Source organism: Motacilla alba, chromosome 3 (genome assembly GCF_015832195.1).
Source record: "Motacilla alba alba isolate MOTALB_02 chromosome 3, Motacilla_alba_V1.0_pri, whole genome shotgun sequence".
Taxonomy (NCBI): Eukaryota; Metazoa; Chordata; class Aves; order Passeriformes; family Motacillidae; genus Motacilla; species Motacilla alba.
The window spans coordinates 111,665,163-111,681,555 of NC_052018.1; the positions used below are offsets into that span (position 1 = coordinate 111,665,163).

At 47.4% G+C, this 16,393-nt stretch overlaps 2 protein-coding genes across 4 annotated transcripts in view; one reads left to right on the forward strand and one right to left on the reverse strand.

The window, feature by feature from the left end:
• Positions 1 to 9,233, reverse strand: part of PUS10 (pseudouridine synthase 10) — a 28,987-nt gene extending 19,754 nt beyond the window's left edge. For 2 of the 3 annotated variants that reach the window (XM_038131600.1, XM_038131602.1), the window contains exons 1-4: positions 6,663 to 6,788; positions 5,049 to 5,185; positions 2,832 to 3,101; positions 1,456 to 1,542 (exon numbers count right to left, since the gene is read on the reverse strand). In XM_038131600.1, the coding sequence (XP_037987528.1) occupies positions 1,456 to 1,542; positions 2,832 to 3,101; positions 5,049 to 5,174 (483 nt within the window). In that variant the 5' untranslated portion in view covers positions 5,175 to 5,185; positions 6,663 to 6,788. Of the gene's footprint in view, positions 1 to 1,455; positions 1,543 to 2,831; positions 3,102 to 5,048; positions 5,186 to 6,662; positions 6,789 to 7,903 lie in introns of those variants that run through there. The other variant, XM_038131601.1, reaches the window with a different exon arrangement.
• Positions 6,834 to 13,423, forward strand: PEX13 (peroxisomal biogenesis factor 13). The gene is made up of 4 exons (XM_038131603.1): positions 6,834 to 6,994; positions 9,257 to 9,954; positions 10,394 to 10,519; positions 10,758 to 13,423. The coding sequence occupies exons 1-4, from the start codon at positions 6,927 to 6,929 to the stop codon at positions 11,051 to 11,053; spliced, it is 1,188 nt and encodes a 395-aa protein (XP_037987531.1). The 5' UTR covers positions 6,834 to 6,926; the 3' UTR covers positions 11,054 to 13,423.
• Positions 13,424 to 16,393: the final 2,970 nt, after the last annotated feature.

The following is a 16,393-nucleotide window of genomic DNA, read 5'->3' on the forward strand; positions in this document are numbered from 1 at the left end:
ATAAACTTAAAAAGTAGGTAAATAAAGCTCCATGATTTTTAAAGCTCTTCCCAAAGCTCCATGACTTTTAAAGTTCTTCCTCCACTATCCCCCCTTTTCACCCCTGCAGCTGGAGCAAACAGCTGCTTCAGCATTTGACAAGACAGGAGGGATGGAGCAGAAGGGACAGCAGGAACTTCCCAATCCAAACCTTCTCCTAGCCGAACCAAAAGTGCTTCCTAAGGGAACAGACCCAGTTTTGGAGCTTCCTACTCACTCATTTCACTCCATCTATTGATCTGTGGGCCCACGGAACAGCTCTGACTGCCCTGGCTGTCCCCAGCAGTGCGGCTTTGCTGGAACACGAGCCCCGGGCAGTGAGGACATCCCTGAGCTGAAGCGCAATGCAACACCACCCTCTACCGAGCTTCCTGCAAACATCAGCTGCTGCATCAGCTCAGCTTGCAGCAGGCTTAAAGCTGGACTAAAACTCGGTAAAGTCTCACCTATGTTTGGGGTTTGCCAGAGCATCACAGGCATCCCAACACTCACCTAGCCCGAAAGTGCTTTTTGCCACACCTCATCTTTTGGAGGCATCAAAACCCAAAGTGGGAACCGGGGAGGTTCAGCCAGCCAGAAAGGACAATCAAACACCCCAGCTATGCCCAATTTAAGATGGGAAGGAGAGAATCTTACGCTGCAGAGGATTTAGGAGCGGAATACTTGTTAGCTGTGACAGTGGCCCTTGCCCAAGATGCCACAGCTAACAGCACAAATCACCAGCACACGCGCAGCAGGTGATTTACCACACTGTGTGGGAGCAGAGGAGACCTCACCACAGCTCTACACAGAAATCCAGCACCATCCACGCCTCTTTCTGCCATGTTCACTGCAGCTTCCACCACATCTCAGCCACTGCAGGCATCTCCTGTACAGATTAACCTCTGCCCTTTAAAGCACCGCTTTTGCATCACTTTTAGAACAGTACTTTTGTATCATTTTATATCAGAAAGCAGAGGGAGATTGCAAAATATCTCACAGTGAAGAGTATTTTCCCATCATTTAAAATGCTGACACTTCAAGAGTTCATCCTCAAATTCCTTCATTTGCATTTTGCACTACCAATTCTCCTTTATCCCTGGAAAGGGACCAACTGGGCAGCTCTGTCTCTGAGAAGATCCACAAAGCAGGGCTGGCATCTGCACCAAAGGGAACAATTCGCTGAGGGTTTCAACAAACTCCTTTAGGTCTTCAGATGGAAAGTAACTCCTGGGCTAACTGAAACCTGAAGTGACTCAGGCCCTTTATTAATTACAATAATGCTCATCCAGAAGGAAAGGGAGAGCAGACTTCACTTCCAGCATGGGCTTTTGGGTTTTTTAAACAATGACAATTAAAAATCAAACCACCTCCAGCACATACATTCCACAGTTACTTTCTTAAATATGTATTTAAGTTATTATTTAAGTTGCTTACCTCCCTGACAGACAGCTGTGGGGGTAGTGACACAGAAAAGACAAAACTGGTGAACTGGTAGTCAGCGGAATTAACTTTTTGGCACACCTGTAAGAGAAGGACATGAAATATCCTTAATATCCAACCACAGCAATGGGACTGAGCTGATAATTTTTGTTCTAGAATGATCTCTGTGAACTCATGTTAACACACACTCAGAGAGATGCCCAACATACAAACCTGAGTAATCACTAACACCTTACTGAAATACAAGCTTTTCTGTCCTGTTAAAAAAAGTTACTAATCGCCAGTATCCTTGCTGCTATGAAACAACCAAACTCACTCTTTTAAGGCCAGGATCAATTTTATATTGAAATTTTAGGTGAAATCAGCATGTCAGAGAAGGAAATTTCTGTACCAAATAAGTAGGTTTTGTGGTGCCTTAACCAGTGCTGTCAGATTTTCCACTGCTACGGAAGAGAGTAGCTCTGCAACAAATCTTAGCAGGGATTCTGTAAACAGATACATATTCTGCCCATGGAAACAAAAATGAAACAATTATGTTCTGCAACAACAGAAACTATGTATTATGCTTTCTGTCTAGTCCCCTTTTTGGTACATTCCTGCCATTAAATCAAACCCTTTTCAATCAAAACTCTGTTAAACATCTCAGATGCCAGTGTGAGTTTTCCAGATGGTATTTCAGCTAGAAATATCTAGATGATATTGCACACACGAGCAGTACAATTGCTTAGAGATGGCATTTGCAACGCTCTCTCCTAACTCACATTTTCTCTATTATCCACAACCTCTTGCATCACCAGAACGTTTTCATCCCCTGTGGTACTTCATAAAGACAGGCTCACGCTGTTATTAGGAACATGTGGTTCAGAGAACAGCACTTGATGACTCCTCATTTTCCTGTCACATAAAAAGTGAAGAGTTCCTCAGAGTTCCGCTGAGGTTTTCCTTGAAAGCTGAACCTCAGGTCATTTCCTAAATCCCTGTAACCACACAGCTGTTAGTCCTTTCCTTAGGAAAGTGTGCTCCCTGCAGTCATTCCATTGCACCTGCACTGCTGGTTTTTTAAAAAAAAAGTGCCACTGTGACAAAGCCTGGGCAAAATTTGGTGCCACCACAGATGCAACTCCCCAGCTGCACAAACACTGCCCAGGAGCAGGGTGGAGCAGGATTCTGACACCTACATTTCAAATCTTCAAAACAGGCAACCGTTTTGGTTTGTTGTCTGGTCTCTTTCAAAAAAAAAAAAAAGAGAAAACATTTCTTTTGAAGAAACAACAAAAACACTGTGCAGTGTTTTCAGTCACCAGCTCTATCCTGTAGGCCCCAGCATACACAAACTCCAAAAAAAGTACCCCAAAAGGTGAAAAATGTACCTTTTTAACAAAGTCAGCCTCGCAGAACTCCTGGAGGATTCCCAAACACACGTTGCAAACCTTCCCAGCAGAGCTCTCCAGGGCAGTATTGCCAGGGCCAGCCGAGGGAAGCTGCGGGACAGCCCCGTTGTGGTTCAGGTCATCAGCACCTTCCTCCCTGCTGTGCTCAAGCCTGATTCTCTTACAAGGTGGGTCAGCCACATCCAGACAGGCTGTGTCTTCCTCTTCCCGGCTGCTCTTCAGAAATTCCTGCAGATCCTTCATCAGGTCCTGACACAAAGAGAGGAAGCACACCCCGGTTGTTTGGTGCTCTTTGACAAACACAATTCCACATGGCAGTGCTGCCCCAGTTAAGGCTCTGTGTATGTCACTAACAACATGGGATTTATGCCAAAGACACCTTCAATACACAATTCAACAGCTCCAAGCTGCAAATTCTCTCAGAATAGAAATTTCCAGAGGAAATATTGCTGGATAGACTTGTTTATGATCCAAGAATGAAAACGTTTTCCAGACCTGGCTTGCAGAAACACTTTTATCTTTGCCCCATCACTATTCTATGAAAAGAGACATCCTCGTGCTTTCTTGTCATTTAGATTGTGTTAGAATTTAATTCCTTCAACTCCTTAATTCCTTGAACTCAACAGGAAGAGAGCTGGCCACTATAATAAAAAGAGAGCAGATACAGTGGGGGTGAAATTAAACACACAGTAAGAGCTCTGTATCAGGAGAGAAGCCTTCAAGAATTAACAATTACCTGCACGCCTCTGATTCCTGGCAGGATGAGAGACAAGACACAGTTCAGGAAGAAGGATCCATGAAAAGGATTTCAGTGAGGAAGACAGCAGTTACTGTGCTGTTGCAACTCAGAGGAAAACCAGGTAGAGATGCAAAAGGATAAACAACCAGCACAATGAATGAAGGCTCCTCAAATAATTGAGAAAAAATGGAAAAAAGGTGGGGGAGAAGGATGTTAAAAATGAATTGTGGAGAGTTGTCGTAATACGACACGAAAAGACGACACGGACACTGCTGCTCTCCAGGTGAACAAAAAAGAGGGACCTTTATTTTCTGACTCCAACATTTATAGTTTTCCAAAAGTGACAGTGGATTGGAGGGTGACAGTGCCACCTCTCCAATGACACTGGACAGACCAAGAGTCCATCAATTCTCTCCTCCTCCATGAAAGAACGCAAAACATAAGTTGTTTACAGAACTGTGTGTGAGAAAGTTTGTTACAAAAATGCAAACACCAGAAGGCTTAGCAAAGTCTTAAAAAATCAGGGTGACATCGAGTCTAAACTTGAGCAAAGGTAAAACAATCAAGACAGACACCAGCAGACACACAGCATAGAGACAGGGGGGTTAGAGCAAGCTAAGGGGTGTCGGAACCCAGGACTCTCCTCTGGGTGTCCTGGATGGCCAGAGCCGCTGGCAGGGGGCTCTGAGACCCTGGCATGCAGCCAAAGACACACGTGGGGTTTCGATCTTAGCCCGTGGAGCAAATCACCAACTCTGTATGAAGAATTACAAGCCACACACACAAGTTAGATAGCATAGTAGAGATAATCACGAAGTGAAAGGAAGGGTTTTTGAGTGCTGTACAGGGGGGTTTTAAGCCTTGTACGCAGGGTCCAAGTTTTGTCCATGGGGGTCAGGGGTTCTAAGATGGAGGGATTTGGGTGTGCCCTGTCCTCTTTCTTTCTCCTTCCCAGCCTCCATGTCTTTGGTGATACTGGCACTCACAGATTGGTTTAGAGTAGAAAGTCGCCATTCAATATAGATAGTAGGTATTGGGGAAAAGGTATAAACATGTAGCATGTAATGTATGATATAAAAGATGGCAGCAGCCCCTGGGAGGGCAGAGTGCCTTTGTCTGAGCTGCTGAACGGGCCACAGCAGCTCAGGAGAAGAATCTTTTAGAAAACCAACAATAAACTACCTTGAGAACAGACAACAGAAGACTAATGAGTCTTTCTTCGAAGGCACGGGTTGGAGGAGGGACTTTTCCATCTTTTGGGGTCACCCCAATTCGGGGGTGAAACCCCACAAAGGGAGATTTCTCTGATTTATCCTCAACCTTTGCCCTGCAATTCCGCAGTTGCATCCCCCTACCAATTCTGCAATTTCAGGTAAATTTCCTCCCCGTTAAAGGCACGAGCACAGTTTCAGATAACTCCTTTTCCCTTCAGGCCAAGAGCCCAGCAAAGGCCAAACCTGCAGCGGGCGCCTGTAGAGCAGCTGTGACCCCACGCAGCAGAACCTGAGAACGCATCGTGGGCACGTGCCAGCGTCGAGCAAGAGCTGAACCACCGCTCTGTCCTTCTCGGCCAGGGAAACCATGCTGGGCAAACCTGAAATTCACCACAGAGAGGCGAAAAGAAAAGATTAGAAGCCACAAAGCACTCAGCTGAGATTGAACGGCAGCGGGTTTAGAGCAACTGGAATTTTTGTCAGCCTCGAAAACTTGGGATGCACGTTTGTTTTCCATCACAGGCACAAGAGAAGCAGAAGGCCAACCCAAAAAGAGTGCTGGCTGCAGGAAAAGCTGCTACATTTGTCAGGTTTTTCCTAGAAAACCTGAACTCGAGTTCTGACAAGGAAATGCTGAGGTTTTGCCCAGTTTTCTCTTGGATAAAGTACACGGCACGCTAATCTTTACTGAATGAAGGAGGGTGGAGCTCAGACGCATGAAGGCAAATTTAAAATGGGAATTCCTCCTAAAATGGCAGTGACTAAAGAATCAGTGTGTTAAAATCACGGGGAGAAAAAAAAAATAAGATTTATAAGATAAATAAGATTTACAAAATAAAGATTTATTTCCCTTCTCAATACAGAACTTATGTTTTTGTGAAAAGATTTATTTCCTTGTGAAAAGATTTATTTCCCTTCTCATGTTCCTGTGAGAAATCTCATAATGCTTTTTTTCTTTTTTTCTTCTTTTTTTTTATGGTTAATTTGGTTTCCTGTCATTCTCTCTGCCCAGAACTTTAGAAAAGAACGATTTTCTTTTTTTTTATTTTGGCCAAAATGTTGTGATCTCAGCATTTTTTTTGGAAGAAGAGAGAATCCCAGTGAGGTGCTCACCCTTACTGGGCATCTCGGAAATTTCAGGAGGCACATAAGGATAACCACAACCGTTCAGACCAAAGGTTTAACGAGTCCATTGTGGGAATAAATCCAGCAGAGAATTCCACAGCACTAATGAACCACCTGATTTTCCTTCGGGCTTAGCTCCTGTAAGCAATATTTGATTCTCCCCTAGTTCTTGTGTGCCAAGGGATGGGATTTATCTCCATGCCAGCCACTGTTACACCTGCAACCCCCAATGTTGCTCAGGAGTACCCTGCCCAGGAATCCTGCACCTCCGCAGCACGGAAAAGCGATTTATTCCATGAATTTCTTTAGTCCTGGCTTTGGATGCTTTAGGGTAAGCTGTAAAAACCAAGGGCTGCCTGCAACACTTCACAGCTGCCTTTAAAGGGAAAGAACAAACGCCAACAAACACTTTTGGTAATTGCGACCTCAATTCACCTCCATGCCGCTTAAGCCCCGGCAGTGCGTGGCACACGAGGGTGAATGCGACACTGTTCCTGACACCGGGGGGCAACGTGAGGGGAGCGCCCGCGGCCCCGCTCCGGCCCAGCGGCTCAGCGCGGAGCTCCGAGCCCCGCATCTGTGAGGGGACGGCGGCACAGGAGCCCCGTTCCGGATCCATTCCCGCTCCATTCCCATTCCCATTCCCGCTCCATTCCCATTCCCGCTCCATTCCCATTCCCGCTCCATTCCCGTTCCCGTTCCCATTCCCGCTCCCGTCCCGGTCCCGCTCACCCCTCGCTCGGCCCGCGGAGCCGGCACAGGCCCGCTCAGCAGAGCGGCAGAGCGCATCGCTCGGCCGACGCGGCGGAGCGGCACGCCCGCAGGGCGGCCGGTGGAATAGCTCGGCGCTCCCGCGTGGCGCCTGCCGGCGGGCGGGGCCGAGCGAAGCCGAGCCCGAACCGAGCGGGGCCGAGCTTGAGCCGAGTAGGGCCGAAGCGGAGCCGAAGCGGAGCCGAGCGAGGCCGAAGCGGAGCCGAGCGCGGCCGAGGGGGCGCGATGGCGGCGACGCCGCCGCCCAAGCCCTGGGAGTCGCGGCGGCTGCCGGGCACCGCCACCGCCTTCCAGTGAGTGCGGGCGTCTCTCCCCGGGTGTCCCCGCCGTGGTGGCCGCGGGGGTTCGCCCCGTCGGGCCGGCCGGGCCCGCTCCGCTGGGGCGGGCTCAAAGGTCGGGCCCGGCCGGGGCTGCGCCGCTCCGTGAGGGGATTGCGGCGGGCAGGGAGGGCTGGGCTCGGCGTGAGGGGCTTCGAGCTCAAACGCCGCTGCTGGCAGAGGGAAGCTGCGTGTGCGGTGCGGGGAAGGGAAAGCCGTGTTGTCACCGGGGGGGTAGAGCGAGTTCACAGTCCATTCCTGGCAGGATTAAAAGTCCTTTGCTGGGGGCATTCCCAGTCCTTTCCTGGGGGCACCCACAGCCCTTTCCTGGGGCACTCGCAGTCCTTTCCTGACGATATTCCCAGCCCTTTCCTGGGGGCACGCACAGCCCTTTCCTGGGGGCACGCACAGCCCTTTCCTGGGGGCATTCCCAGCCCTTTCCTGGGGGCATTCCCAGCCCTTTCCTGGGGGCATTCCCAGTCGTTTCCTGGGGGCATTCCCAGCCCTTTCCTGGGGGCATTCCCAGCCCTTTCCTGGGGGCATTCCCAGCCCTTTCCTGGGGGCACCCACAGCCCTTTCCTGGGGCACTCGCAGTCCTTTCCTGACGATATTCCCAGTCCTTTCCTGGGGGCACTCGCAGCCTTTTCCTGGGGCTGTGCAGCTCTGTGAGCCCCCGAGCCTCAGCAGGACGGGGGGACCTGCGTGTCGGCCCCGGGAGCGGGAGAAGATCCCTGTGTGCTGTCAGTCTCGTGCATGTGTTCCCGTCTTCTGGGAGCTCTCCCGGGAAACCCACCCTGCTCGTGGAGAAGGATGCACAGAAAGGGCTTGTGAACTACTCCTTTTTTTTATGGGAAGCCGAGGAGGGTTTGGTGGCTGAATACTCGCCTTGTTTTTCTCTCGGCGCTGGCGATTGCAGCTGGAAGGAGCTGAAACTGGGCGAAAGGTTGGCCCAGCACTGAACATCGGGCAGAAACCTCGCTGTGCCGCCTGCAGCGTGCTGAGCCAGCAGTTTGGTGGTGTTGGTTTTTCATTCTGGGTTTATTTACCCCATTTTAGACGGCTCCAAGCAGCTTTGAGGTGTAGTGTCCCAAGCTGACTGTAGTGTGACTTACTGAGTTACAGTAGCTCTGTTTGCTGCGGGAATAACTATTTTCCCTCTGTTTTCAACTGCTGAGAGAGTTACAGCCTGTCACGGAAAAGGCAGCCGTGTAAAGATACAAATATTATTCTTTGCTGTGGAAACCTGTAAGTTTTGCTGAGAGGAAGCTGTTCCCTACCTTGTATGGAAATAGTACAGCAAGCAGCAGCTCCATAGCAATTCCAGCTTGACTTCCTTCTTTTTTTTTTTTTTTTCTGGACTGCAGAAGTGGGAAGTGGTGGGTCGGGGCAGGAAGCATGGGAAATAGAATGTTTGACTTTTAGGGTGGTCATGTGTGCATGAAACACACGTGTTTTTTATTGAACTGGCAGAAGTTGGACAAAAAGCTGCTTGGCGGGAATTCAAATGCCAGTCAGGTACTTCCAGAGTTCTGTTACGAAGGGCATTGGTTAAATGATTTAAACTTACGGGCATGCAAAGGAAAAGAAAAATTACTCAATTAAGACCTCTCTCTGCCAACACTTCTCAGTGGTAGATTTAACCCCTTGACAATCTGCACACAGGTGGTTTGGGTGGAGAGGGAAATTGGGGACCCCAAACCCTTGCACATGTTGTTGCATAATTCCTTGGATTCCCACGTAGGTCATGCCACCCTTTAAGAGTGGATTCAGAGGAGCTCTCAAGATTCCTTCCTGCTGTATCATTGGCTCATTGTGTAGAAGAGCTGGCAACAAGGGTTGGAAATTAAGCTTTCAGATTGGGAAGTTCATGAAAGTTTGTGTTAGGCTTCCATGTGCAGAAGAATGGCGAGGATGTTGAAACAGCAGGTTTGATGCTCTGGGTTGTGTATTTCATGGGTTGATACATTAAATACACAATAAATAGGCAAAGGTTTTCCATGTTTACGTTCCAGTTCCACGTTTACACTGGATATCTGATTTTGGGGGTTTTATCCCCCTGAAGGATCTGTGTTTCCTGCCCAGATCTTTTACTTCCAGCAGACGCTGTTCAACGTACTGAGCGCTGGGCTCCCAGATTCCCTGTCCCCGCACCGCTGAAACTCCCTGTGGTGTTTAGGAGCTGATGGAAAGGAAAACTTTAACTCTGGGCGCTGATTTTGGTTGTCTGAATTTGTTTAGGTCTGCCGACTTGGGTGACAACCTGCTGACCAGGCCGGGCCAGCCCACGGTGGCACGCATCCCTCCGCCCATTCTGCCCAGACCGTCGCAGCAAACGGCGAGCAGCAGCCTGAGCGCTTTCAGGCCAGCCTACAGCAGCTCCTTCTCCCCAGGCTACGGCTCCTACGGCACCTCTTTCTATGGAAGCTACAGTCCCTACAGCTATGGCTACGGGGGGCTGGGCTATAACCGCTTCTGTGCCGACGGCATTCCCCCCAGCAGGTTTGTGCAGCAGGCCGAGGAGAGCAGCAGAGGCGCCTTCCAGTCCATCGAGAGCATCGTGCACGCCTTCGCCTCGGTCAGCATGATGATGGATGCCACCTTCTCCGCTGTCTACAACAGCTTCAGGGCTGTGCTGGACGTGGCCAACCACTTCTCCCGCCTCAAAATCCACTTCACCAAGGTGTTCTCAGCTTTTGCTCTGGTGAGAACTATAAGGTACCTCTACCAGCGCCTGCGGCGCTTGCTGGGTCTGCGGCAGAGCTGCGACAACGAGGATTTGTGGGCTGAGAGCGAGGGCAAAGTAGCTCGTGCTGGCCTTGAAGACAAGGTGGCTAACTCTGCAAAGTCCTGGCCCATTTTCTTGTTCTTCGCTGTTATACTGGGAGGCCCCTACCTGATTTGGAAGCTGCTTTCTACATACAGTGAGGAAGAAACAGGTAAAGATGACCTGCAGCACCAGAGAAGTGCAGCGTGCGTTGTTCCTTTTGTTGTTGCCTGTGCAGTGATTAATCTCACACTGCAGCAGTAGTAATTAATAGCTGCTGGGGCGCAGTACTGAATTTTAGGCATGTGATGCTGCCTGCTTAAGTAACCTGTTGTTAAGATGTGGTTTCCTGCTGAAGCTTTCTGTGATTCCAGAATCATGGTTCCTCTCAACTTCTGGTTCCTTCCTGTTAGATGTGGCAGTTTGGGTTGGGTGGGACAAATGTTGGTCAGATTTGCTCCACAAATCTTGCTTTTCATGTTACTTCTGTCACTTCTCTATTGGAAAAGCTTTAGCAAGGGAGCTGAAGAGTTTTCTTAATTTTCCTTTGAAAAACACCCCAAACTTTGTAACTCAAAGCAGATAAACTTGTGATTTTTGTTTGAACACAGTGTCTAGTAACTGGGCGAGTGGAGAAGATGACCATGTAGTTGGAAGAGCAGAATATGATTTCAACGCTCTCTCAGAAGAGGAAATTTCTTTCCGTGCTGGTGACATGCTAAGATTAGCACCCAAAGGTAAACTTTTGATTTTCTGTTTATTTTCTCATCACACGTGAAGTAAGTTACAGTGCAAGAGTGTGAAAATTGAAACAGAAAAGCCCCCAAACCACCCTATTTGACCAAATTCCTCATCCACACTGACTTTTACTCCCCGTGGAGCGATTACTTGCATTCTAATAAAACTTAGAGAGTAGATTTGTCCACTTCTGTTGGGTTGTCCTGTAACTTGATGCACTTGCATTCTCTTCTTCAGAACAACAACCCAAGATCCGTGGCTGGCTCCTGGCTAGTTACGATGGCCAAACAACGGGACTTGTGCCAGCTAATTACATCAAAATCCTGGGCAAAAGGAGAGGTAGGAGAACAGCGGACGTGGAAAGGATTGCGGAGCAGCGGCCAGCCTTTCCCAGCACAGCTGTCAGAGGAGCCCCTGCTGCTGTGACTTTAGAGGAGCAGGAAGCAGCTTTTGAAACTGTTTTTGCTGGAAGCAGCAAAGTTCCTGCTGCGTCGGACTCCGCTGTGGCTGGAGGAGAGAAGCAGGAGCTCTGATGCACTTTGATCAACAAAGCAACTGAACTGTGCTTTATTGATGCCACTTAGGGTTTGTTGAAAATCTGGTTTGTAGTGGAGCGCTGGTGGGCCTGTACCAGTTTTTGCTGCTGCTGGCTGGTGAAGGGATGGAGAAATGATTGCTCAAATCTGTGGTATTTATTTTTGACTCACCTAAGGCTGTACGTCAGTGATTCTATCCACCCACCTGGCAGCCACTCTGAGATCTTGAGGTAGGAGGAGTGAGGCATTCCCAAAAAAAAGTAAACAAAGGAAAAAAAAATAGGGACTGCCATTCTTGCTGGGGAGACAAATTAACAGGAGGAGTCTCAAGCCTCTTCAACAGATGTGCAAAGGGGAGATTGATTTCTGTAAGATGTCCTCCAAAACGTCACCCTCAGAAGCATAAAGGAGTAACAGCACATTGTGTCCCCCTGAAAGGAGGGACAGTTGCAGGAGATGCACACAATGGAATAGTTAGATGGTTTAAGTTGCTTTTCATGAGAAGTGGGGTTCTGCCTTAAAGAACTTAGTTCTCGGGAAAAAAAGGGACTTGGGAGGAAGGGAGGAGAAATAGAGTTTACAAAGGGAGAGCAGTGAGGCATCACCAGTAGTTCCAAGCAGTTCTGGTTTGTTTATTTAGAGGACATCAGAATGAGGGGTATTCTGCAGTCAGGCACTCGTTAGTTGTTACTCCCTTAACTAACTTTGCATCACTCTTAGCCTTTTTGTGGTGTAGCCTGCTAGCTGCCTGTCTATCAGCTACCATCTGCATCTCTACTTCTTTCTGTCCCTTATTGATTTATATGAGTGTCAGAATACCTCTCCTGTGCTTCTGAGCAGTAGGAAAGCCTTGAGTTGGGGGAAGCTGAAAGTAATTGGAACATCAAATAAAAAGTAACATTTCTTGCTTAGTTGTGTCAGTTAGAGGAGGTCTTGGAGTTGGACAGACTTTTCAGGTGGGAAATTTTGCCCATAAAATTTTAGGGCCCCAGTTTATCAAAAGCCATAAAAATATTAAGACTGTTCAAAGTATTTTCTTCATATGGGTGTTTGAGAATTCTGTCCTGAAATACTGTTTTGGTTTTTTGTTAAATGATGCAAAGATAATTAAAACTTTTTTTTCCCCTTGTAGTATGTATGTATAACATGTTGAACTTCTGAAGGTTACATCAGTGGATTAAATAACTGAGTTTGTCTTAATCATTAAAATAGCTGTTTTATTTTAAAGTTTCTTGGGAGTTTAAGTAGGGCACAGGCTTTTTCTTAATTGATGGAGTAGTTTCAGTTTGACCATTCCCACAGGGATCTTCAGCACCCATTATGTGTTAACAAAGCTTTCAGTATTTATATTTTAATGGCATTTGCTGGCCTTGGGTTCTTAGAAGTGTGTTCAACACGACAAAACTCTAAAAAAATGAGCACAATTTTATTGAGGTAGAGTGGCTGAAAAGACAAATATTATGCCGGAACCTTGATTGGAAAGTAATCTCTGAATGCCTGTTGTTGATAAATAGAACATGAATTTAAATGCTTGTGCTCAGGTATTGGGAGATGGTGATTAGAATAATTTATATTAAATTTTTAGATCTTCATGTGCAGGTGTAAAGGAAAAAGTAGTTAAAGGGCAAATGAAAACCTTGAGGTTTAAAACAGAACATGTTCCTGAGACATTGCCCTGTGTACCAGAAAATTACCTGTATTTGAAAATTATATCTGTTGGTGAAATGAAAATAGCAAAAAAATCTGAAATTGAAACTACAGAGAAGCAGAAGGGGGGAGGGTGTATCAAGTGTGCAGGTCTGAGTGCAGAGTGTGTCCCTGCAGGGAATTCATTTACAGTTCTGACATGTAATTAATGGACTGTCAGCCTCTCCTGTCAGTGAAAGATTTCAATCAGAGGAAGGGTCTTTCAATGAATGAATAAATAAGCCCCAATTTTTTTTAAGAGTAGATTCAGGTAGATTTTTTTTTGCTTTTCTGGTTGTTTTGGGTTTGTTTTTTTTTTCTGTTTTCTGGCTCAGAACAAGTTGAGACGACAATGCCATGATGCTTGTCGGAATGTTTTAAGTTTTATTTTTAGAAAGATAAGTTTGATTTCACTTCCAGGTCATACTGTTTTGACAACAATTCTTTTAGCAGGAAGATGGGTTATTCTTACCTGAGTTGTCTTTATATCTGTTTGACTTAGCCTACAAGTCACTGTCATCATTGTGTCTCCTAAATCTCAGCAAGAATTTTCATCCTTTCAATCTTGCAATTACCTTAATTGCAAAAGAAGGCTCTGAAGAATTGAAGCCAGTTATTTAACTCCCAATTAAATGTATTGATTGCAGAAGGGTATTAAAGTTCATTGAAGTACAATATACACCACCATTTACTGTCTGTTTCTGTCCACGTGGCAGGCTGCAGAAAAAAGACCTAAATGAGCACTGGGTGGAAAGGAAGGCTGGTGGACAGGCTGCTCGAGGCTGGCACAGCTTTAGGAAGGGGAGAAGACCAAAAGGAGCAGATGTGGCTGCAACAGGAGAGCCTGGAAGAGGAGATCAGAAAACAGAGGTGGTTGAAGTGCTGCTTAACCTAAGCATTTAGGCAAGCAGCTCTGATTTTGATTCATAAGTTACCTTTATGTTACTCTTCAGAGTTATTTATATACCTGTAGCAGAGCTAGGAGTCTCCAACAGAGCTTCGACATCTGTTTATGAAAGATATTAGTTTATTCTTACTGAAATCTTACTGATACTGTTTAGTAGGTGAAGCATTTTCTGCTGGAATGTGTGAGCTGCTGACAAATGGCACTGCTGAGCTGTTCTCAGGGTGCAAACAGAACATGAACATGCACAGGCTCAAAGCTTTGTTCAGCTTTCTGAAAAATCAGTTTAAAATCCTCTGTTTGTCTAGTAGGAATAAATTGGCCCCTTTGCACAGCTTCAGAACTCTTCCTTGTGTGGAATTAAGACTCCATCTGGGATATTAAGGTTGTTCTGACTTGGTGGAGTTTGCTGCTGGGATAAATACAAAGCAAATGCAGTTCCTTACCAATCTCCTCTGTTGGCATGAGAACCTTCCAGAAGAGGTGCAAACTTGGAAACCAGCACAGGGGTTTCATGATAAGCCACTGCAGAAATGCTCTTGTGTGCAATCAGAGCAGAGCTGCACTTGATGCCGTGTTTTTCAGGGCAGTCAGGACTTGGTGAAGGGGAGATCTTGACTCCATTTCAGAAGGCTGGTTTATTATATTATGATATATATTACATTAAAAAAGACCACACTATAACTATACTACAAAGAACAGAGAGAAAGATTCATCAGAAGGCGAGACAGGAATAGAAAGGAATCAATAACAAAGTTCTGTGACTCCCAGAGAGTCCGAGAGCTGCTGCCCCCTGGATTGGCCACCAAGAGAAACATCCCACAGTGACCAATGGAGGAAGCACCTGCTGCATCCCACAGCAGCAGATCACAAATTGTTTACACTTGAAGCTGAGGCCCTTCAGCTTCTCAGGAGAAGAAAATCCTAGCAAAGGGATTTTCATCAAATATCGTAACTACATGTACTTTACAAAACATACCACAAGAAGTTATGTTCTTACACAACTCCTTCCAGATTTTTATCCGTGCGGGTGTGGCCCGAGCGCTGAGATTGGTGAGCGTTTTTGGGCTGTAAGGGCAGGTAGTAACTGTGTGTGTCCACAGGTGGTGAGACACATCCTTTCCTCTTCTCCTCATATCTTGGGCTGGTTCCTTTGCGGGGCACTTTGAGGCAGCTTTGGGCTGATAAACCTGTCCCCTGGGTTCTGTGGCCACATGGAGCTGAGCCTTTCAGCTGCTGGATAATCTGTCCTTGGAACAATTGCGCTGGTGTAACTGGTTTGGCTGGTAACAGAAGCATGATGGCAGCGCAGGGCACCCCTGGCTCCTTCTTACCTGCTTTGAGCAATTCCCTAAATGTCACAACAGTCACAAAGCTATCAGACTGGAGCAAATGACAGGGATTATTTGTGCTGGCAGAGTATGAACACAGTCTTGAGGTTTTGGAAATGAAAAGTACAAGGAGACATTTCTACTACCTGTGAGTTATTGTGACTGACCTAGCACAGCAAATGAGTACACTTTAAGATACTGATTTTTTTGTTTATTCTCAAATACTGATAATGTTTTTCTTATTTAAAAAGATAAACAGGAGGGGACCGACTTCTGTCTAACAGCACAGATTAATGAAAAAAACATGTTCCAGATTAGTGAAAAAACCATGTTCCAGTTCTCTGACATACCATCAGGTTTCCCTTCATCATGGAATAACTGGATGTCATCATAACGCAGCAATATTCCAGCATTAGTTCATTCTGTGGGTGGTGTGAAACCAGTGGGTTTTGCTTTCCCTGAGACCTAAGGGAAGCTTTCAGACTGACTTGGGAGAATTTAGATTTCAGATACTTCTCTAGATCGGTTAAATAATTTTTTCTGTATTTCTCTGTGCTTCTTTTTTGGCGTTCTCTGTCCTCACTGCGTTATTCCAGAGTTTACGAGTCGGGTTTTTGGAAAGAAAAATTATTAATATCCCTGATTATTTCCAAATGACCACGAAGGGAAGGATTGTTACGTGGGAAATGGAGATCTGGGCTGGTCTTTATCAGGTACGGGTGGCTTCCCACAGGAAGTAATTTTAAAATATTTGGGAATACTTGAGGCAGTAGAAGGCACGCAGTAGGAATCAAGCTGTGTGGGTGAAATAACAGGATTGGGACAGTGTGAGCCTGTGCAGAGTAACTCTGCTGAGCCAGTGCCGGTGGCGGGGCTGTTCTGTGTAATTAGCAACACTTCCAGTGTTCTGCTGCTGGTTTTACGCTTTACAGCGCATCGAGTGTTTGCTGAGAACCTGGCAAAGGCTTCGGCTGGGGCTCCTTCCCTGTGGTGGGAGCATGGAGCGCACTGACACATTGCTGCGGAATTAATTAGCTGTGCTTACGTCACCAGGCACATTCCAGTGTCCGCTGCATTATTTCGGCGGGCGGTACGAGCTCCCGTGGCCGGGCTTTTCCCTCCTCGCGGGGTTCCGGGAGCGCTGCGGTGAGCTGTGCCCGCGGGCTCCGCTCGGAAACCAGCGGAGGGAGAGGCGCGGCGTGACGTCACGCGGAGCGAGGTCGGCGTGACGTCACTCCGACCGGAGCCGCGCCGCGTCACTCGCGCGAGGCGCGCCGTGACGTCACCGTGAGGCCGCGCGGGGCGGTGCGTTGCCGGGGCGACCGGACGCCGCGCGGGGCGGGGCGGGGCGCCGCCGCCGCCGCCGCTGCACTGCGGCAAGGCGGGGCCGCCGCGCGCCCGGGGCGGGAGCGCTCC

Excerpts from the sequence above, each read along its gene's own strand:
- PEX13 (XM_038131603.1), top strand. The coding sequence starts at position 6,927 with ATGGCGGCGACGCCGCCGCCCAAGCCCTGGGAGTCGCGGCGGCTGCCG. Across the intron at positions 6,995-9,256 it reads GGCACCGCCACCGCCTTCCA|GTCTGCCGACTTGGGTGACA; the intron begins GTGAGTGCGGGC and ends GAATTTGTTTAG. Across the intron at positions 9,955-10,393 it reads ATACAGTGAGGAAGAAACAG|TGTCTAGTAACTGGGCGAGT; the intron begins GTAAAGATGACC and ends GTTTGAACACAG.